This window comes from Erithacus rubecula (assembly GCF_903797595.1).
Source record: "Erithacus rubecula genome assembly, chromosome: 3".
Lineage (NCBI taxonomy): Eukaryota > Metazoa > Chordata > Aves > Passeriformes > Muscicapidae > Erithacus > Erithacus rubecula.
This window is the reverse complement of record NC_136689.1, coordinates 100,730,182-100,753,522: the sequence shown is the minus strand read 5'-3', so window position 1 is coordinate 100,753,522 and position 23,341 is coordinate 100,730,182. Positions and strand designations below refer to the sequence as shown.

Below are 23,341 nucleotides of genomic sequence, written 5' to 3'. Positions count from 1 at the left end.
GCAAAATAATGACCCAAGATGCTGGTATTTTTAGCCTATTACATTATTAGCTATTCTTATCTTTCTAAATTATTTCTGCCTTTGTGCTGGTTTTACCTTGGATGCATTTCATTTTTTACATAGCAGCCAGCATGTGGCCATACTTTGTGCTGAAAAAAAAGGCCAGTAATGAAATTCAGATTTTTGCACAATTCTGCAGTTGACATGTAACCAGCAGTGTGCAATGTTTGTATGCTAAAAATGCTGGCCAGGGGGCTGCACCCACTCTCTGAGTTGAAAAATGTCTCCATCTCCAAAAAGGTGAAGAGATGGATCTTTACAGATCTTTACAATAAAGCCTAAAATGTGTGCATGAGCTTGTCCACAGCAATGAGCACTGCAGTGGCACTAGCTGTCACATATACAATCCTCATTATTCCATCGCATTTTGAGCACTGTTTTCCACTTTTGTCTGTTTCTTCCTCTTTACAGACCCTCACTTTCTCATACAAAATTCATTTTGTCATCTCCTAACTATATGTTACAGAAATATTCTTTAAGGAAGAACAGGGAAGGCAAAAAAGTGGAAGTCTAAGACAGGCCAAAGTGAGTATTCCACCGATCCCAGGTGCTTAAAGGACTGTAGGCTCCACAATTTGAGGTAAATGGAGGCAATGTTACAGACAAAATGAGAATGTCTGACCTCCTTCTCCCTCAGCAAAAGTTATTGTTTGGGTTTTACATGAGAAAAGGAAAACTGAATACGGGTGCCCAACATTCCAACTAGTGATAAGCAATACTTCTATTTTATTTTAAGACAAGTTACTTACTGACATGGGAAAAAAGAAGACATACCACTGCATATTGAACAATAGAGGGGGATATCTTACTCAAATACTTGTCTTCACAGCATTTTAGTAATACTATTTAAACCATTAATACTATCTCCCTAGCTGATCTGAAAAAATACTATAACAATCAAATTCAAACCACGCAATTTTACAGAGAAACCTTCCTAACAGCCAAAAGAAATCTAAAGGCACCTCCAGTAAGAAATAATTAACAAAATAAAGTTACGAATGTGTACATGAATATAAGACTGAAGAAAACCAGTTGAGAAACAGAGGAAGGAAGAAATAAGCAGCAAAAAACCAGAGCTTCTAGAAGGTCATACTTACTTCATTGTTAAGTAAATTAAAACTACTAACTGAAATAAAAAAATTCTCTGAAACAAGTAATGAAAGTTTCAGATTTTCTCATCACAGGGCCAAAATGAAAGATGACACATTTCTTAAGAAGGCACTGTGATTTCAGGCACAGTGCCTCCCAGCCCTTCTTTTCATAAGACAGGTAGCTAAAAAGCCACAAAGGTGGACCACTACAGAGCTCTGCCTGCAGTTTGGCAGCCAGAGTACTTCCAAGAATGCCTGGATGTCTCAAGACCAGAGGCATTTTGAATTTCAGCCCTCAGAGCATGGCCCATAATTCTTGAATCCCAAAACAGTCTATGTGGCAGGCTCAGACCCAGGGCTGAAAGCCCTGGCTCTGAAGCAAATCAAGAGTCCGGTAAATTGAATAAAAAATGTTTGCAAGTAAAAAAGCAACTTTCTTTAGAAAATTTTCAGTCTACTTGAAAAATAACCCTGACAAGGTGGTAACCTCAATTCCTTCATGCCAGCAATGAAATTCCTCCTAGCTAGACACAGCAAAGTGACCCAGCCTCATTGGAACAGCTCTGAAGTCGTTTTAGTGATGTCAAGGCACTTTGAAACTGCCTTGGAACCCATGGAACCACACACCTGCCCAACCCCCTTCAGGCTTCCCATGCTTTTAAGATGTGGCCAGGGTCATGGGAACACACCTTGGCAGCTGCTCTGCTGTTCACTTATCAGTGTCAATGTTATGCTTCCACAAGATTACCAAGCAAAAATACACCAGGATTTCAAACCACGTATGGTATTGGGGCATCTCTAACCAAATAAACAGTACCTTTTCCCCAGAAAATGGTAACATTAGGACACTGACTAGTAAAAATTCAGTGATATTCCATTTCTAGCAATGCATATAACATTGTTATTCAAAGCACCGTATACCACTGATTCACACTACTCCAACATGTCAGCTTTGCCTCCACACACACATACACAATTCTCTCCACAGAAAATTGGCAGACCCAGCCCTGGAAATTCAAGGTCATGTAGGAGGGTCCTCTTGGTCATCTGATCCAGACGAAGATGTCGCTGCTCATTGCAGGGAGGTTGGACTAGATGGCCTGCAAAGGTCCCTTCCAAATCAAACTATTCTGTGATTCTATGAAAAAACCCTGCCAGCTGGGATGCCACAAGACTTCTTTCAACAACTGGAACATACCTCATATCCCTTGGCTATTCTGTAGCCACCTTCCATTCTCTCCCTGTTACATCCAACTCAAAATAAGCAGTAGGCAAGTCTTTAATGGTAGTATGTTGAGGGTAATGAACACAATTATCAAGGCAGACTAGCATTTATCTCCTGTAATTTATAGTTGTTTATGTACTTTGGAAATCTATTTTAAGAAGTCAACCCTTTGCTGCTGATGATACCTATCCAAGCTGAATGCTATGAAGAAGTATGACCTCCTCACTTACCTCACCTCTTTAATAATGTTTAATCTTGCAAAAGAAGTTTTGCTGTTTCCACAGGAGTACATGCCTAGCAATCATTATTCCAAAAACATATCTTACTGGTGTAATTCTTTTTACTTCACAGAAGTTTAAAAATACAAGTAAAGGTCATATGCTAATTTGACATTTCAAAATCATACTCAAACCTGAAGATTCATGAAAGTAAGTTTGATTACGACACTTGATGTACTCTACGTATAGACAAAGCTTAAAATTACTTCTTTTTATAATGCAACTGAGTTTTTTTGCAGTAAGACATAATTTAAAAGACTTTAAGTAGTAGAGAACACCTAACCAAAGAAACATTTACCCTTGTCCTGATAAAATAACAACAGATATATCAAATAAAACACTTTCTAAAAATTCTCGAGTAATCACAATTGTCCCCTCTCTAAGCTGACACAAGAAGAATTTATGGCATTAAAAAACCATTTCATTTTGTTAATGTTGTAAGTAAAATACACACTCTACCTTTATTTCAATTTGAATGTGTGATACCAGAATACAAAAGAATAAAATCCCATTTAAAATAGGGGAAACAACCTGACCATTCCTTAGGAACACTGAAGATGCGCATAATACCCAGGCTTGCACTTATTAACACACCTTTGACATCTCATTACTATTTTGTATTCCTCCATCCTTATCTTCTCCCTTTTTCTTCCATTTCTTACCAACTCTGTAAACTTCAGAGCAAGTTTTCTTTTTTACACAAGGCTTGACACAACAGAGGGCATTCTTCCCCCTGAGGGATTGACATATATAACATAAAAGGAAACTGGATCTTAAATCCTGTTATATTAGCTGGTTTCATTCATCACTGATCTTCCAGTATGCTGCAGATTCTGCCTCAAAATAATCTTTTGACAGACACTGAATGATGGCTGGTTAGGAAGAGCTGGGGTCTTGGACAGCTGGAAAATTGTAAGGAGCTAAGAATGAATGAATGAAGCATAACAGGTAAATAATCATGTTTAAAAGAAGATCCTAAAACTATCAACTACTAATACCACCATGAGATTTCCAAGTTAGCAACAGGCTTTCTCCTCCTGAGAAAATGCAATGGTTTCAGGTTGGCTGCAGGTGTGGAACCTGTCGTATTTACAGGGTTTTCTTCATGGCTAGAGCAGTAGAAAAGCAGCAAGCAGCTGTCCAAGGTACAATTTTGTAATTATTTAGGACAGGATCAGGTATGACATAAATTCCAGCCTTTAACTTCTGACTTAGCCTGAGAAGATTAGAGTCTGACTGCACAAGTCCTCTATATACAAGCCATACTTAGGAGGCTGGATTCCCAGGTACAGGAAATAGCTGCTCAGCTGCTGTTTAGTGGTGAACACAGGGATGGTAGCTGGACTTGATCTTAGAGGTCCTTTCCAATCTTAATTATTCTAGGATTCTAGAAAGACACTATTTGCAAAGAGACTCCACAGAAAAGACAAATTAATAAGGTCACCAATTCTTAAACAGCCTAAAAAAGGTTATTCCCTTAGCTCAAAGGAGACAGGTGGTTTCCTGATCTCTGAGACTGTTCATCTTTCTTTTAGTTGTAATTAAAAAGATAATCTGGAGTTGTTCATAGCAGCGGATGTGGAACAGACAATACTGTCATTTCTTGTGCTGTTCTGTAGAAAGGGAAAACAAGGTAAGTGCAGCAGTTATCATTTATTTCACACTGGAGTCCCATACATCATTTAGTACCAGACAAGAGCATCTTGGAAGGGCAGGAGAATTCTGACTGGGAAAGCAGAAGCTCCAGGTAGGGATTGTCTTATAAAACTAAAAGCAAATAATGAGCCTTCTATTCCCTTGTAGCTAAGATTGCAGGTAAGATTACCTAAGTATTGACAGTTTAAAATGCAGACTAAATAAAATCATGCAGGAAGAAATTTTACCTGGGTAACTACTTCCACTGTTACATTATTTACTTATTTTGAGTATATGTTTTACTGTTGGGGGAGGGAGGAAGAAAGCATTTTCCTTGTTTTATTAACACCACTGCTCCAATTGGCAAAGCATGAAATTGAACAGTAATATAGAAACTGGGTCTGCAAATAAGGCACAAGTTTTCATTTTCATTTTATTATAAAATTATCAAAAATTCTCTGCTAACATTTTGAAGTTTAACTTTAAAAAATCTTCACAGCTCACCAGGCTACCAAAATGGGTCCAAAGGTAAAGAAATTAGGCAATGCATTTTGTTCTCCATTATACACAGTCAGAACTCAGGAGCCTGCCATCAGGAAAATCAGTTTGTCCAGCACCTCTGCCTCTACTGCTGCAAATGAATAAGTGGCAGAGGCCTCATTACATTTTCTTTGTATTTTTCAAAATAAATCTAAGCACAGCAAAGGATACCAAAGTGTACCATTCTTTAATTTTTTTAAAGGGATCATTTTCATGCTAGCTGAAAAATATAGCTCACTGGCATGGCTTTATAACATTTCAAAATGTAAGGAAATATTTTTTTTTAATACATATAATCTTAAAATTTCAGAATTTTTAAGATGTTGAGATTTATCATTTACAATGTTTTCAAAAATTACACCATATACACAGAGAGAATTACCAATTGTTTTAGAAGTACAATTTTACATAGAATATGGTCAGCCATGAATTCATGTGCCAATAAACATAAGCACTGCTCCTTTTATTTTCTCTGAGGCAAACACATACAAACATGTAGGAAGACACACTACCTTCGTAACTATTTTGTTCAACATCCATTGTTTAGCAAAAAACTCTTTAACATGCATCATTCAGAACTGTTTACTTCACATTGACTCTTTAAAACAATATATTATCATTCTTTAAAAATAACATAAGAGCTACAGTACAGCAGTAGAAATATGCTATCAGCTCAGATTTGATAGCTGCAGTGAAAATACTTTAAAATATCTTTCTTTTCTTGAGGTTTGAAAAAGAACAGGGATGAACTTACAGTCTAACATTGTTGGCAGATGAAGAATTGGTTGCACCTTGTGGGTTAATATGATTATTCTTCAAAAACCACATAGAAACACAAAATCCTTATTCTTTAAGGTCATGTCAAACATTGACCAAGGAGGAAAACTGCAGAGTAATCAGCCCAGTTATGCCAACTTTTTACCAGTTCACTGGATGGTCAAATATGATTTTGGGGTGGCTGACCACCAAGAACAACCAAAGAAACCTCTGAGACAGAAGAACATGTACAAAAGGGAGGGCACATATGTTAATGATTTTGGGGAAATTTTTATCATCTGTATGTTATTCAGAAAGGTCAATGAATATGTATGCAAAAAAACAATATATAAACAGGAGCTTTCTCTATAATAAGCATACACAATATTTCAGAGGAAATACTCCCTCATGCATCTGGCCAAATAAAGAATGCCTGCTTCTTAATGCTACACTGCTGTTAAGGAGGTATCTTTACTGATGTTTGGTAACAACATCAGTATTTAAATATGTTCAGATCATCAAAATATGGGACCACCTTGCACAGAGGGGAGATAGCATTGAACAGATATCTCATAACTTAAAGAATTCCAACTAAAATGCAATTGGTTTTATTTCTGTTACCTTTAGGTGCAACATCAGTAATTAAGTTAAGTTCAAGAGCCCTCTGGGAAGATGTGGAATTTCAGAAGGTATAGATAGCTAAGACCCAGCTCAGTTCTCATTCTGCAGAAGAGTGAAATAATCAATGTGCTGAAACTTCAAGACCTCATTTCCCCAGCTGGTCCAGCCAGGCTGCAGGTTGCGAGCAAACAACTCCAAGCATTCCACATCTGGCTTGATAAACTCTGCCAGAACTGCTGTGCAAGAGGAAAAAAAAAAAAATACAACAACAATGACAATGGTACAAATAACAACAGTAAACAAGTAAAACCTCCCCTGTGATACTAACAGATGAAAAAATGGATGTTTCATTAAAAAAGGGAGAGACAGCAAATTAATTTCAAAGGTTTCATCAAACAGCTGGACTATTTATAGTGAGAAAGTAATTTTAAATAAGTGCCCTTGAGATTCTGAACAATACTGTCAAGGCCTTCAATAGCCTTGATTTATTGGTTTTCATTTAGAGAAAGGGAAGGAGGATTTATTTCAGCTTCTGCATAGATGAGTTCTGAATTTTTTACTAATATCAACCAAACACCTCCTAAAGCCTCACTTAGCTCCAATAACATGGGGGCAATACTTAAAAAAATAAGAAAATAAATAAATCCTTTTCTTAATTAAGACCACACTCTTTTCCTCTGTACCTTAAAGTGGATAAAGGTATTTTTGTAATGACAACTGTTAAAAGATAGAATACAAAACACCAGTTAAATAAAAGGCTAAAAGGATTATAAAAATGCAGGAACTATTTTTTGCCCCAGTATCAACCTGGCAGCTGAAGAGGTATTTCTATAACTGTTACTGTTATTCAGTAACATAAATCTCAAATTTCTTTTACAGTTAGGCATTTTTACTGCCTAAATCCAAATAGGAAGATGCCTGTCATTAACATCAATTGTGTCACTGATCATGACTGGTATTCTTGGAGTGATAGAAAAATATCTTGCATTTTATTTGAAAAGTACTATTGCAAAGAGTTTATTGTTAAATGTGCTACTTGTCATACAGAGCCATTTAGTCTGTGGCTGGTTCAAGTAACTCCTTTGCTAGGTTTCATGAAATGGCTACAAAAATATTATTGTGTACAAAAAAATGCATGAGAAAAGCAAAGGTTTAAGGAGCACCCAACAGAGAAGGCAGAAAGACTGAAGATCTTATCTATACTAAAAATTGCATGTTAAGTTTTTTGTTTTGCTGCTGAAGATAAAAGAAGAAAAATTATAGAAACATATCGCTTTCCAAACGATACCTTGGCCATTTTTAGATCAGATCTGCCAGTAATTTCCGAATCTCTGTCACTTAAACATACAGCTCATCAATCCCACATTTTGCTGTTTCACTCAGGCTCTTCAGATATGATCATTGCAGAAAGCAAAATACGTCCAGTCAGCATACATTAAAGTATAAGAGGAAAAGTTTTTCTTTTTTTTTGGTGCAATCCAAGTACTGACTTATTGCATCAAGTTTGCAGTCACAGATGCACTATGTGAGACTCCAGCTGATCAATCATGGATTGCTCCTGCTGCAGAAAGATGAGCACCCACTCCACTTTCTAGTGTTAGCCAACCCCAGATGCATTTCCTACCTATATGATTACGTCTTCCAAAGGTACAATATATTAAAAACTTTTCTGTAGATATTTTTTAATGGGTGTTTCCAGACTTTATTGTATTTTGGCAGGGCATAAAAATCTGTTCGCCTTCTCCTGATCTTTAACAAATGTCACACGAATGTCTCAGATGGGTTATCATGAAGGCAGCTTTTAATCTAAAAAATACTGCTACCAGAAGGAATCTTATTCCAAAAATCTGCTTCTATTTTAGAGGCAAGATACAATGTTTAAACAAATCTAGCACTTGTAGAGAAGAGTCTGGGATGTTTAGAGGAAAATGTACCTTCTGACAAAAATCTCACGCAATATTTGGCATCATGGGAGTTCATCTAATTAGACATCACTTATGAGTAGCTGCTTAATACCATTTTGCAAACCCATCATAATAAAAAAAGTGGTAAAATTTATTGTTCTTTTCACAGCTCCATTAAGGAAAGAATTTCTTATGTATAATTTGCTGACAATTTGATCAGAGGGCTAAGCACCTCTCCTAGGAGGACAAGCTGAGAGTTGGGGTTATTCATCTTGGAGATGAGAAGGCTCCAGGGAGACCTGATTGTGGCTTTTCAATGCTTAAATGGGACCTATAAGAAAGAAGGCAACAAGCTTCTTTTAGCAGAGCCTGCAGCAGTAGGACAAGGGATAAAGGTTTTAAACCAAAATAAGATCAATTCAGACTAGATATAAAGAAACCATTATTTACAATGAGGGTGCTGAAACACTGAAGACATTGCCCGAGAGGTGGTAGATCTCAAAATTCATAATTAAAAATATTACCATAGCACTAGGCTCAGTATTTCAAAGCAGTTTTAATAGGCACCAAAAACTTTTATGCCTAAAATAAAAAATTTGAAAAGCACACTTCAGAGATTCAACAAACCTCAAAGACTGGTCCACCAGAAAGCAAAAAAAGGGTAGCCAAGAAACCAATCAGTTCAGTAGAAGCAGGAAATACGTGCCAGTCTTTCTACCAATTTGGTTCTAGAATTTAAAAAGGAAGTCGCAGGAATCTTCCCCTCTCCTTCTGGCAGAGAGAGCATTTTTTAAACTTAGAGGGCTTTTTATAAAAAACAAGACATAGTACATGTAATTTGAGATCACATTATAGTATGATTCTTCATTGCCAGGTTGTAGGCATTTACATAATCACATCAGGCAATAACTTGCACTGCAATGAAATTACCATATCAAAAGAGCTGAATTTTGTTGGCTTAAAATCTCATTACATTGGTTTCCTTAAAATAGGAAAAATCAGTGTTCAAGTTATGAATTATGTCTTCATTGTTAGATCTTTGCATCACCAGTAGGCTATCTAAACACATGGATCTCATCTGCAGCCCTCAAGCAAACCCTTGGGGTCTTTTCCTCTGAAAAAGCTTAGAGGATTTCCATCAGTAGAAAAATTAAGTATTGAGTTTTCCTACCACAGGAACAGATTGAAAAACAAAATCAGCACACAATTCTATCCACTTACAGATACCACTGACAGGAAACAAGCTAAATAGATGATAAACAGCCTATTCTTTATCACTTGCAGCTGTCACAAACACTATTGCAGCAACTCATACTTGAGCACCTAATGCCCTAGGACATCTGAAGTGAGCACAAAACCAGCTGGCAGACACAACAGTTCCAGAAAACCCATTTCATTCTGAAGCACAATCCAGTGGTCAGGCAGGAGACCTGCCACACCTGCATACTCCTAATCCAAATATGTATTGAAGATGCATGCTTCTAAAAATGTTTAAATGAGCAAAAGAAAGAATTCTCTTTGGAACAAGCAACAGTTTCTCCTTATTTTTTGAATTTCCACTGCCTAAAAAGTAAGCTCTGCATTGACAAATTGGATATATAAATTGAAAATAACTGTGTGCTTTTTCACCACCTGATCAGTGAGCCATGCAAAGCACAAAGCACAGTTATCTCAGTTTAAAATAATCCTTCAAAAGAGTTTGCAATGTAGAGGTCCTTATTGCCCAATTTGTCCAAACCCTGAACAGAGCAGGACCAGAAATCCAGCTCAAAGATGGCTTTAGAGCACTGCATCCTTCCTGATATTAAACCTAGATGCTGATGCATCTAGGTTAATAGATAGACTAATTAGTCTTACAGCAAGGGCTCACAAGGCATGTAAGGAAACAATAGGCATTTACTTTTTTTAGTTCCAAGAAAACCTTAATAGGATGGCCTGATAAGCCATCATTGCTACAGGAGGAGGGAGTTCCCATGACTTTTCTCACTGCACAGTTCAGCTGAATATATGCAAATTGGTTAGAACATAGCCAAGAACTAATTCCAGTGCTTTTAGGCAAACTCCTACACAACAGTATTGTTTTCTAATAATAAATGCATATACTTAAAAACTGGAAGAGCAATGGCTATAACAAGGACAATCTATAATACAGGAAAAAAGGTGATGCGAAGTTATGTAGAACTTCATACATATCTGTAACAGAGTATCTTGAGCTCTCTGAGAGCAACATTGAATTGAATTAGGAAGAAAACCTGCTGTTATTTGAATCAAAACCTGGAGTAATAAAATCTGATTTTAACACATTTGCATAAAGCAGCTTAAGTACATTTACAATGACATATTAGAGCTCTAAGCATTGAACACAGGACATGCATCACCAAAAACCCCTACAGTTGCAATTTCATGGTTAAATGCACTGTAGGAATACAAATACCTCTTTTTGATGGCTTACTTTAATTTACATCTTTCTCTTCCCCCAGAGAGATAAACTCTTATAATCACTCATTAAGTGGCTACATATGTACCAACATACAACCTTTATTGTAGTAATAAGAAACAAAGTGCCAGACAGCATCAGTAAATACTAATATTTTTGGCTTTGTTACTACTTAAACAAAGCATAAAGAATGCATGTGACTCATCAAGTGTCCTTCTCCCCCCCCTTGCCAAATCTCTGCTTCTGTTCAAATTTCTTCTGAACCCCTCTAGGATGTAGCTCAGCTGCTCTCTACTGGCTGCTTGAGAATATTGCCTGGTCATGAAAGCAACACCTTGTACAGCACAGAAGTCAAAGCATCAGCAATCAGCTTTTGCTTTATGGTCTACCTTTTCATTACACAACCATAATCTGCACAGACCTGCCAAAAAACTATAGGTATATACAGGATATGTGGATTTTCACAGAAACCTTTTCAATCATTCATATTAAATCATTCACAACAAGTCCATATTTTCAAATAAACATAAATGCTGCACGGTGGTATCAAATTCCATTACTCAAGTGAAGACTCAAGAAATACACACAAGAAATTAGAAAGGACAGTTTCTTTCAAAGACCACTCAGGGTTATAATTTAAAAAATATTCTCCAATATGGTTTCTAGATTCTGCCCTACAAAAGAATTGTTCTGAGGACCATTGTTGTACTAAAATTTTCTGTAAGACACCCAAACTACTGGTTTGCACCCTTGGATACCTCATCACAAGTTTCCTGTTTGTGTCCAAGTTTGCTGCTAAGTATTGGCTTGCTAAAGAGACCCTAGGTGACAGCCTCATAAATAACCACTCCACTGTTCATTAGCTTGAATCAACACATATACCTCCTGCTGTAGCCCTAATTCTTAAAGATGAGGCTTCAGGATAGCAAAAAGATCCTCCTAGAACTGCCCTTCTTTTTTTTCTGCTTTTAGTAAACCAAAGTATTTCCTTTCTACTAGTTTTTGAATGGGGAGTGTGTGTGTTGGTGGGTGGGTGTGTGTGCATGTATGCATATATGGTAATTTAATAAATGCAATACCCCAAACAAAGATTTTAGAGCATGTCTGGAGGTACAACAATTGTTCAGATCAAAAGTACTTTCATCCCTTGGGAAGAGAAAAAGAAAGCATATCCATGAAGTAAAGTGTGACACCTCTCCTCTCCAAGAGCATTAAACATCTCTTCTACCTGTCTTTCCTGATGTGAATACAAAACACCTGGAATATTTGCAGACTCATAGTGAGCTTCCCCATTGGTGGAGGATGAAACAGGTTTTGTGGGAGGTATTAAATGTATTTCTTACTGCAGCCTTGTAAGGTTCTAAAGTGCTGTAATGATGAAAGAAGCACCACTTCCTATTGACAAAATTAGTCAAAGTGCTCCAGAATAATTCTTTGGACTAACTCTAAAAGGTTGAATTTATACCCACACATAAAGGCTGTCTGGAATTACTGCATCAATTCCAGTGAGTGAAATACAACTCCAAAGAAACAAGCAGGGCATGCCTTATTTGTTGCCTCTTATTAGCAGTCTTAAAATAGTTACATTTTTGGACTTAAAGGCATAATTGTACTACAGGTATATAATCATTTCATGCAGATATGTAAACATTAATTTCAGGATGACATAATAAAGAAAGAGGTTTCTGCTCTCTCATTTTATGTATTCCCAAAGTTCTCTTCCTCACAAGATACTTTAGGTAATTTGTCAAAACCTCATACGTGAAGTATCTGTAAAACTGTTTTTGCAGTATTTAAAATATATATTTTCAAAAATGCAACATTTTTTTCTACATGTCTATCCAAAATGTTCACACATTACTACCTGAAATTCTAGTTTTCACATTAATTTTTGGAGACCAAGACTGAGGTGCCTCAGAACATTTTTAAAGGAACCACAAGTTCTGTTTAGTAAAATTGCATGGCAGATGGAAAATTAAGGCATTTCTAGGTACATGCCAGAAGGAGGCATTCAAAATCACTGTGCAACCATTAGACAAAAAAAACCAAAACATACCAGCAAGAGGAGGTTTATGTGAATGCAGACTGCAGGGTATGCTGACAATTAACTGATGCTCTGGAATTGGAAGAACACCTTCAGATTTCCTGTCATAAAAATCACAAAAGAAAAGAAATATGAGAATGAGTATTACCCAGTGTGATGCTACAGCTCTTGGAGAGTTATCTCAGATGGGAGAGAACACACAGAATGTTTATTCACAAACTTCAGGGAAGTCCAAGGGAAGTCAAATGTTGCTCAGACATAATATAAAAAATGACAGTTCATTAAATTATTGAAGCTTTAGACAAAACACAGTTTACAATAGCCAAGCAAAGCCACTGAGAACCATGTAGTCCTGGTATGTCTTCATGTGTGGAAAAATAACAGCATCCTCAAAATGGCATCAGCCTGGGACAAGGACTCATGGTCCAGGAGAACCTGTCAGCAAAGGAGGCCCTGTCCACAAGGCTTTTGTCCAAGACAGTTGCCCAAGACAGCAGATGCAAGAACAGACAGGGGGTTCCATTCTTTAATCTCACTAAGGGACTCTCTTATTCCAAAGCTAATAAGGCTACCTTTAGGTCCATAATCAGCCAAGTGATTTTGGGACATTATATTGCATTATGAGTAAATGAAACATACAAAGGGACTCCTAGCAAAAAAAGACATTTTCCACAAATATCCTGACGTACCTTAAGGCTTCCTTTACATCTCCTTGAACTCTGCCCAATACAAGAACTTCATAGGGTTTTTTGTGCAAAGAATCCAAAGGCAATACAAATTCTCCAGCTGTAGTAATCTGACACAAGAGAGTTAAAAACAAACAGTAGGAGATTTTAATATCTTTTATTTTTCCAAGACATTCTCCTTCATAAAAAGGAGGATACTGATGATATCATAGCTTTCAAATACAGAAACACATGGTAGTAAATAGACAAATTAGAAGAACATAAAGTGTGATAGTGCAAGTCTTCTCAGTCTCCAAGAAAGCAACAAAACAAATTGAGAACGTACTTTTACCCAGTGCCACTCAGCAAGTGTTTTCACTGACCAGTGAGGATAAAGTTCATCCTTAACAAAACGAAGGTGCTTCTGTCTGTTAGTCACCCACATGACTACAAGACAATCTGGAGCAGCTAGTGCAGGTACAGGAATCTGCTTGATTTGCCACGAAGACAAGTGGCTGTACCTATGCCAATACAGTGAGAAATCAAATTAGCATATACCAACCATAAAAATCACAAAGCAACACAAATGGGTAAAAAAATTACACAGACCAGTCACTTCAAGAATTATCTCCTGACATCTAAGTCATAAAAGTAGTTCAAGACTGACACCCAGTGGACAATTCTGAAGGATTTTATATAAAATCATTTGTGTATGTACATAAGTTTTACTCAGCAGAAGCCTGAACTACTTTCCACTATATTTCCACTATCTCTTAAAATAAAGTATTATTAGTTGTGAGTCTGAAGAATTTTAAAAGCCCATGTTTCATTTAAGAACTATCAGATGTAACTCAATATTCTCATATTTGCACCAGAACAAAGCTATTTAGTGAACTGTAGCTTCTTAGGCAATCTAATACTATTCACTTCTAATAACAAACTCTCACCTGAATGAAAATTACAAGTGAGTCACACTAATTTAAGTGACAAGCTAAGAGGTCATTAAAGATACTAACTTCTCCAATTATTTTCAGAAGTTGTTCATTTTTTTAAGTTACCAGCCACAGTAGAAGTTCTCTAGGTTATTCAAAGCCATTATGCTCTTCTCTGAGCTAATTGAATGCTACACTAGTGAATCCAGGATACTTTCCAGACCCTATCCTATTCTAGCTTTTTTTTTAATGATGTAATTCTACACCATTAATAAACTGCAGTTAGTGGAATCTACACATTGCAGCACCAAAAATACTGGCACACTGCCTAATGAAAACTGGCAGACACTATGGGGATACCCAGAACCCTACACAATGCTACAGTGAGAAACAGCAAAAAAGGATAAAATCCAAAGTAACTCCTGGACTAGACTGTCCAGAGGAAAAAAGATTCATCCAGACGAGACATGCCTCACAATGATTAGCTGCCAACAAGATAATTAAGAGCATTGATAGCTTCTCCATTTTTTGCTTTATTTTATGAGGGAGAGAGGATCTTGATGACTAACTTATGCTAGTAACTACAATTCTTCTCTGAGTACCTTATATACTCAAGCAAGACATTTGAATCAGTTTCTAGAGGTTTCTGAACAGCTTTCAAAGGAAAGCCTACTCATCAGTCTCTACATCTTCAAATTATGTCTTCATAACATAACATAACTTCAAAAGCTACAGCAAACTTTCTAGAATTAAGTTGTAAAGGCCATATATCCTGCCTACCCATCTTTCAAAGAGACACAATTCTATGGTAATCAAGAGGACTCCACTGGCATAGACATGATGTTACTCAGCAGTGAAGGAAGCCATAAAAATTTAAGTTAATAACTTCATAAACTCAGAGTTCCTATTGCACCAGAGGATTTTACTGCTGCATTATAACGTTCTTCTAAACATTAGACAGAAGCTGAAGCTACACCTCAGATTAAATAAAAATCCACTCAAACTTCTGAGCAAGATTTTAGTCCTGGAAATAGTTACACATTTATCCAGCTTTATGCCAACTGAAGTAACCCTATTAATTACAAACTAATATCTGCAATATCTAGGCCCTACAAAACAGCTAAATCCATACTTTCTTTGTAAAAGACTAACGTTCCCTCACCAGCCAGACAATTTAGGATCTACTCTTGCAAATATTTTGTATGCCAAGTATTCAACACATTTCAGTAAAATACCTAAGTCAGTCTATAGATCTGAAGGTAAGCAAGTGTCAAAATATTTACAAGGTTAAGCTACAGTCTCACAGTTATACTGGTCCTGGATTGGATCAATATACTAAAATGTTAATTATCCTTGATAAGCTACGATTGCAAAGTTCGTTTGATTTTACTATAAAACATACCTGTTACTCCTTTTAACAGACTTGTTCTCCCATGGTGGATCAATCACAATTACATCATATTTTTTCTTGTCTGGCAAGTGAAATTAAAGAAAAAAAAAGGCAGTAAATTAGCTTTAAAATATATCTATGGGTTAAAACAGATATACAGTAAAACTGCAAATTTCTTTTGTTCTTTCCAAATAAGAAGTTAAAAGACTTTTTACATGTCTAATTCAGATAATCATATCCAGAAAATTCAGTATTTTCAGGCTGATTAGCTAAGGAAAGGACTTATATGTGATCTGTGTCATATCCCTCCAATGAATTTTGAATATCTTTAGGACTTTCAGGAAAAAAAAAAAAAAATAAAAAAAGGATAACCAAGTGCAAGTCTCAAAAAAAATTTTTCAAGTTTCCCAACAGAAGCTATGTAATGAGGCACCCAGCTGAGTGAAAAGCTTAGCCTTGAATACAAAATTCCTGTCCTGTTTGATCTTTTATCAGGCCAGCAGGGACATACAGAGCTTCAAGCCAGTCCTAGAAAACTGTTTCCACTACTGGAAGTAAAGAGAGACAGATAGCTAGACAGAGAGTATCAAATGGGAATCAATGAACAAGAGTAAAACAATTGAAGGAGTTTTCATGGGAAAAGCTGAGTTTACTTTTGCTGAAGGATAGAAGATACAGAACACATCCACAAAAAACACAACTCCCCAATTCTGTTTCTCCAGAGAACATATTTGTTCTTTCATTGAGTCTGATGGTAAGAACAACAGCTTAGTATTTGATGCTCATGAAATGAACATGAAATACATCTTATTCATTTAACACTGGAGGTATTATCCTTACAGTGGACTGACCAGCAACAATTCCTTCTCTTTTGGCAGGTGAAAGGGAAGAAGAAAAATAATAATTAAAAGGGACAGCTGACTTACTCAGAAAAGAAGTCTATAGTCAGGGCATTATGTTAACATTCACTGTTGTTTATTTCAAAAGCATTTGCTCAGATTTCTTGGACTGCTCTGTAACTCCTTGGAGGATCTGACATGCTCAACTGTGCAGAGTGGTAGCAGAATGGTAATAATTTTTCCTTTCTCCAGATGAAAACAGCTAACTAGCTAGATTCTGGACTTCAAATGCAAAATTATTATTTAGATAGTAAGATTCTACCTCCTGAATATCTTCTCAATAGAAAACAAAATTTTAAAAATATAACATCTAAGTTACATATGCTTCTTCTCTTCTCATGTGCAATTTAAAAATCCAAAATTACTGATTAGAGGGTAGAGCAGTAATGCTCAGTTCTTGCTCAAAGGCAACATCTTTCCTGTAAGACTGTCTGATAAAGCCTAGCTGTGACTGATAACAATAAAAATAATAGCAATAATAATAATAGTCTGAAATTTGAAAGCTAATGGCACTGAAGACTGATGCATGCTGTCAGCTTAGGGCTGGGGACAGTGGCTTGGACAGCTTTAGATCTACTTTTGCAAAGGACTTGTTTATTCTAAAATCCCCCCCCATTTCCCTGTAACTGATTTTTCTTAAGCCAGTACTCTCAGCTGTGAAACACAGCAGCTGAAAGTAAGTCATGCTTGCTACTGGTGGTCTTGCTGAACTGGTGTTGCCCTCCAGTTGAGTGCAAAAGCCCCTCATGGGATATTGACTTTGTTCCATAACCAGCTTATCCCAATCTAAAAAGACACTGCCACTGAACAGGATGAGTCTGCAAGTGAACACTTGCTTTAAGGTGCATTATCTCACTCCTCCCTCATGGTCTAATCTAGCTAAAAATCAAGACAGCAGGACCACCACTCCAGCAGCAGCATGGACCTACATATGCTAAAGGTTCATCCTGTGGGACAGGGACCCTGCAGCACAGCTAGTCTCAAATCAAAGTGTTTACATGACTTCAATGCTGACAGTGGCTCAAAACACGCTCAGAAACCCTTGAGATTTTGGCTGAGATTTTTAAAGGAGCCTCCTGGAGACAAATAAACAATTAAGATTTCTTAACCACTCCTTTGAAAGTCCTCACCTATTTGCACAAAGTCAGAAATATCACCTTGATATTGATAAATGCAGCAGCATTTGCTATTAGTGAGATGTTGTATGTTAAATCTGTTCACTGAGCCATCTTGACATTAACAGTCCTTCTTGGGCAGGAGAAAAGAGGTAAATTCTAAAGATACTTACAGTTCAGCAGGGGCTGTAAATATGAAATATCAGATAAGAGGAAACTGCTTTTTGGTGGTACCAAGTATTTCTGCCCCATTAACACAATTATCTTCGCATGGTTTGAGTTGTTCTCCATAACACATGAAAGCAGGTCCTGCTCTGCACTGGAGGTTTCCTCTAGCACACCTACAGCTTGATGGTCACTTCCATTCCCAGCTGGAAGCTGCTTTGCCATTTCACATAATTCAGCCAACCCACAGGCAATGTGGTGAGGAACATTATTCTTCCTGCAACTGAGTTTTGCAGTAGTATGGTGAAGAAAACCACTTTTGAGTCCTTCTTGGACTAAATGCAAAGTGCCTTCCCAAATCAGCTTTCTAACCTGTACAGTCACAAAAAAAGAAAACCAAAGGAAAAATAAAAGATCTTTCAAACATCTACTTGACCAGGGAATACAACTGAAATCAAAATATTTTCAATCTGCAGGTGGGAAATGGAGACAATTACTGAGATCACTGTCTCAAAAGCTACAAAGGCATGATAATAAGGTGTGTGTCTTGGTCTAACTGCATCTAGCAACCAAGTACCACACAGTCATTCACTCACACCACATGCCTCCCACTCCCTGGTGGGGAGAAGAATCCAAGGAAAAAAGCAAGAATCGTGGGCTACAGTAAGAACAGTTTAAAAATTGAAACAAAATAAATTATCAACATAATTTTTATTATTAAAAAGCGGGAGAGAGAAAGAGACCCAAGAGAAACAACTGATGCACATGATTGCTCACCATCTACTGACTGATGTCCAGCCCATCCCTTAGCAGCAAATCCATGGCTCCTGCCAATTCCCATAATTTACACAGTGAGCATGGCATCCTATACACAGAACACCCCTTTGGCCAAATCAGGTCGCCTCTCCTGGCCATGTTCCCTCCCAGCTTCCTTTGTGCACCTGCTCACTGTCAGAGCATGGGAAACTGAAAACTCCTTGACTTAGGGTAAGCACTGCTTAACACACTGATGCTTGAATTGTTGCTGTCAACATCATCCTCGTGCTAAACCCAAAATGAGAATTTTTGATGTTTTCTGATCTATCCTGACCAGGCTGGAAAGGACAAAACAGCTGGATGTGGGTGCAGATATCTGGGCAATGTATCTACTTCAGCTTCCAGTATGCTGACCCAGGGGCTTTTTAAAAAACTTGGGTTTATTTTTCATTTGGAGCATTCCCACTCCATCAATTCTGCATTAGCTGTCCAGCTACCAGGCAGAAAACTAACTCTATCCCAGCCAAAACCAGGACACCATGCTAACCTCTGTTATTGGTTTACATTTTTTGATAAAGTTATAATAATTAGTAAACTGAAGAAAGAAAGAGTGAGAAACTACTGAATAAAACATTTCAGACAACAGACATGGAACATCATTGTTTCAACCAAACACAGCTTTCAAAGCAATTATCCGAAGTTTAATTTTAAAATTCTCATTTAATTTCAAGTGTGCCTATGAACATATTTTTAGTGGAAATGTATACCAGGATCTAAAAATCAGTCATTTTCCACATTTCAATTCACTTCATAAAACAACAGTTTATACATTTTACAGTAACACAGAAGTACAACCAGTAAATCAAATTAAAGTACCAGAATTTGATTTTTGCAACTTTTCTAAGTGGCAAACCTCTCAAATAGCCTGTTACTCAGTCCAGGATGACACGATTCTTGGATCTGTATACACTACCATTCATTTCTCTTCACAAAATTTAGAGATCCATTTTATTTCCAAATCATGGAGCCTTTAAGAGTTTTGATTGTCAGTGAGGTGGGTTTATCCATTTGTCCATTGTCAGTCACAGTGGCTTTATAAAAGGTTTCAAATTCGTATTGTAGTTTCAAAAACTTCTGATTAAGGAATCTTCAAGATTACAAGAGGAATTTACAAAACACACTTTATTACAATTCCCAGAGGGTGGCAGGGGAAGAAAAGGACTTTTTTTATAAATTAATAGTGCCACCTCTAGCTATCAGACTACAGAGTCATAATTTTTAGTACCTAGATTTCTGATAAGAGAAGTTCATATTGCTTCAACAGAATTAATAAACATATCTTTAGAAATTATACCTTCTTACAAGCATGTGTTAACTCACAGGTGGACAAAGTGGACAAAGTCTCTTGACTATGAAGCAATCAAAGCAGGAGTTTTAACAAATGGCTGCTTAAGGAATTTAGTATAGTTTGTAAAGTTTCCTATGTTGATACTGACTGAAATTCATAAATGGATTCAACAGCTGAAATTCAGAGATTCACTTGCAGAGACAAAACTGGGGTTGTTTGGTTCATTTTTGATGAGTCTACAGATATGTGTCAAAATAATCTGGGTTGACTTGCAGAGCTATAGCCTTTAACAACACAAATACAGTAAAAACCCAATGTTTTTTAATCTGTGAATGATATAAGAGGTTAAACGGGGTCACAGATTTTTCCAAACTCTGTCTTTACCACATATTCACCAAATATCATTAGAAGTTACACAAGCCTCCAAGACATCAAACTTCTTCATTTCTTTCCTCATTTCTACTGCAAAATGATTTTATTTTAGCCTTAACACTTTCATACCTCAAGTTGATGCTCCACTTCAAAGTCTCCTCCTTTAAAGTAATTCTGCACATTCACAGCTTATTCACAAAAATAATCACAGAACCTCTACACTGTATCAGCAAGCTGCACATGTTTACTACAAGACTGTTGCCATGTGAAATTAAAAAAGCACCAGGCATCTAAATGTAGTTCAAGTGAAACAGATTTAAGCAAAAAGCCCAATATGACTAACACCTTTGTCAAAAGAAAGAGAGCAAGTGTAGCTCCTAGTTCAGTTTTATAGTATTATTTGGGAAAGCAGTAAGAACACATCAAACATTACCTACAGATTGTATTTCAATGATTTCCTATGATGCTTCATTGTAATTCAGTTGTATCTTCACCAGTAGATCACTGACATAATCATAGAGACTAGAATTCCAATTAATTCATAATGCTTTAGCAGGACAATATAAAATGTCAGAGAAAGATTTTTTTTTTTAATTGCAGAATAAGAGATTTTGAAGCATATCTGATCACAAAAGCTTTGAGTAATTCCAGCACAGTGTCCTGAAATAGAGGAGTTGATCTTCAGAACAGGTTATACTGCCAATTTCAAATCAGTCACTTCCTAATATTCAACTCATCACAACATAATGTTCAGCTGTCTACAGCAGTCCAAGTTACTTCATGAATGCAGCTTGCAGCAATTTCACATACAGAGAAGATCTAGTCTGTAAGCAGGAATTCAAATAAGGATTGGAGAGACTGACCTTCCTTTCTCTTTCCTTCTTTGCATCAGTGGAACAAGCTACAAAACCAGAATTTATTTGCAACCATGCCCTCCACTCTGCACACACCCAAAGTCAAGTACTATGTACTTGCAAAAGATACATTTTTTCCAACTTACCTTTGAATGGTATTCCAAAGCATCCAGTTCACCTTGGTTGAAGACATATCTCCTCTTACGTTTCTGCAGAATTAGCAAAAACAACAACAAAAAACTGTATCATTCCACAATGAAAGAAAAGGGGAGAAAAATCAAACATACCTGAATTTAAAATTAGCTCTTTAAAAGCAGAAGAAATTTTCCACCTATCACAAGTACAAGTCAAATAACCAAAAAGATCTGAAAATACCTAACCTACTGCAGACACTCACAAAGTATATAGGCTTAAAGCTGTTTTAAACTATTAATGGCACTAGGATCCGAAGGTACCTAGTCCACAGTTTGTGCTCATGCCTCCTTTGGGCCCACATGAAAAGTTTCAGCTGCCAAGCACAGTTTACCAATAAAAGAAAAAAATTAATTGTATCTTCATGATTACATTTGTTTACACCAGTGACTTCTATTTTCTTTTGTCCACATGGAACAGTACTGAACAACACTAGAAGTAAATTCATACTGTCCTTCCTAACTCATTGATCTGCACAATCTCAACAGCTACCACAGTTTCAGGCTGTGTACCTGACCACAAGCAGTGTCAGGAGATTTTGGGAGCAATTCACTGCTTATGAGACACAGAATGCACATTACTGACATGAAGGACACAAGAATATCCTCAAAAGCTCCTGCTCTTCTGCACTATCTCAAAAGACTCAGATGTGCAAAGCAATATTAATAGTATATTATTTATCAAGGCATTACTGTAACTTACTCTGTTACAGAGTACATACCTTCCTAGCAGTGGCAAGAGAATTTCCAATGTCACTCTTTGCTCCTCCTTGGTATTCCTCTGTGTTGCTGCTGGCCTTTATTTCTGTCAGACTCACCTCAGGGCATCCCTGACACAGCTGCTCCTCAGGAGCTGCAGCTATATGGGGCTCAGAAATATCAAAGAACTCCTCCCGAAACACGTATCTCATTTTTGCTCTTTTACCTTCTGCTTCTATGGCATCTCCAGGATGGAGACCATTGCTTGATGAGGGGGTGGCAGCAAAAGTAGAAATACTGTGAGAGTCTTCAGCAGATGTGACAGAAGTACTGGGAGTGACAACGCCAGGGTGTGCAAAGGAGTCACAGATCTCATAGCCACACTGGTTGATGAAAGAGAGATGATCCACAAGCCATCCTGCTGTCAGACGATGGACCACGGACATCCTAGGTCTCCCCTTCAGGATGAAAAATCAGCTCCCCAAAACCACAGCCTTCACCAACCATCCACACTTCCTGGAGCAATCTCCTCCTATGGAAATTTTTATAAGAATTCACTTTACAGAATTATCTCTGTTTAATAAATTAGCACCTCCCTTCTAACAGACATTTCCATGCGACACATGGCACACTGCTTCTGAGTTCAGCTGGTTTCCCCCTTATGTTCATCCCTATACCACTACTTTTTTTATAGTAACCAAATTTTATATGAGTTTTTATACTTTTATACTCTATGCACTTACTCCAGCTCTTTTTAACAAGTCAGAAAACTCTATGACACTGATTATGTCTAAGAGTGTATGTGTGTATATCTATATACTATATATATACCACATATATAAGCATTTACACTATAAACATTTACTACGTTATACACACCCTGTATAGACTATGTATCTGCGCACACTATATATACACACATACGCTATATTCATACACTCACACATAAACACGAGCATATATACACACTATATACATAGGCATACATTGTATCTACACACACACACATATATATACCATAAATACAGCTAGAGACACAGATCGCTATGAGGACAGTAATACAGGCACAAGGAGAGGGGCAGCCGCGGCAGCAACGCTGCTGAGGCCAGGCGCCGACTCCCATCCCCGCGGGCACACAGGGACCGAGAGCTCGGGCTTTTCCCCAGGAAAACTCTCGGCGGATGGAGAAAAGCCCGGGGCTCGCCGTGGCCCGGCACGCACTCACCACGGGCGCCACCATGCCGGTGTAGGACCATGGCCCTTCCCCGAGCCCTTCCGGGGGCTGGGATCCTCCTCCCCTCGGGATCCTCCTCCCCTCTATTCCTTCATCCTCTCCTCTATTCTCTCCTCCCCTCCATTTCCTC

The 23,341-nt window shown here is 37.3% G+C and overlaps 1 protein-coding gene across 3 annotated transcripts in view; it reads right to left on the bottom strand.

Annotated features, from left to right (window-relative positions):
* The window catches only part of METTL4 (methyltransferase 4, N6-adenosine), a 31,273-nt gene extending 7,946 nt beyond the window's left edge, over positions 1 to 23,327 (bottom strand). Inside the window, exons 1-9 of one of the 3 annotated variants that reach the window (XM_079300771.1) lie at positions 23,203 to 23,327; positions 22,001 to 22,509; positions 21,234 to 21,296; positions 17,766 to 18,129; positions 15,591 to 15,660; positions 13,603 to 13,777; positions 13,281 to 13,387; positions 12,604 to 12,692; positions 6,183 to 6,442 (exon numbers count right to left, since the gene is read on the bottom strand). In XM_079300771.1, the coding sequence (XP_079156897.1) occupies positions 6,297 to 6,442; positions 12,604 to 12,692; positions 13,281 to 13,387; positions 13,603 to 13,777; positions 15,591 to 15,660; positions 17,766 to 18,129; positions 21,234 to 21,296; positions 22,001 to 22,423 (1,437 nt within the window). In that variant the 5' untranslated portion in view covers positions 22,424 to 22,509; positions 23,203 to 23,327 and the 3' untranslated portion in view covers positions 6,183 to 6,296. Of the gene's footprint in view, positions 1 to 6,182; positions 6,443 to 12,603; positions 12,693 to 13,280; positions 13,388 to 13,602; positions 13,778 to 15,590; positions 15,661 to 17,765; positions 18,130 to 21,233; positions 21,297 to 22,000; positions 22,510 to 23,202 lie in introns of those variants that run through there. The other 2 variants (XM_079300772.1, XM_079300773.1) reach the window with 2 other exon arrangements.
* Between the last annotated feature and the right edge of the window lie 14 nt (positions 23,328 to 23,341).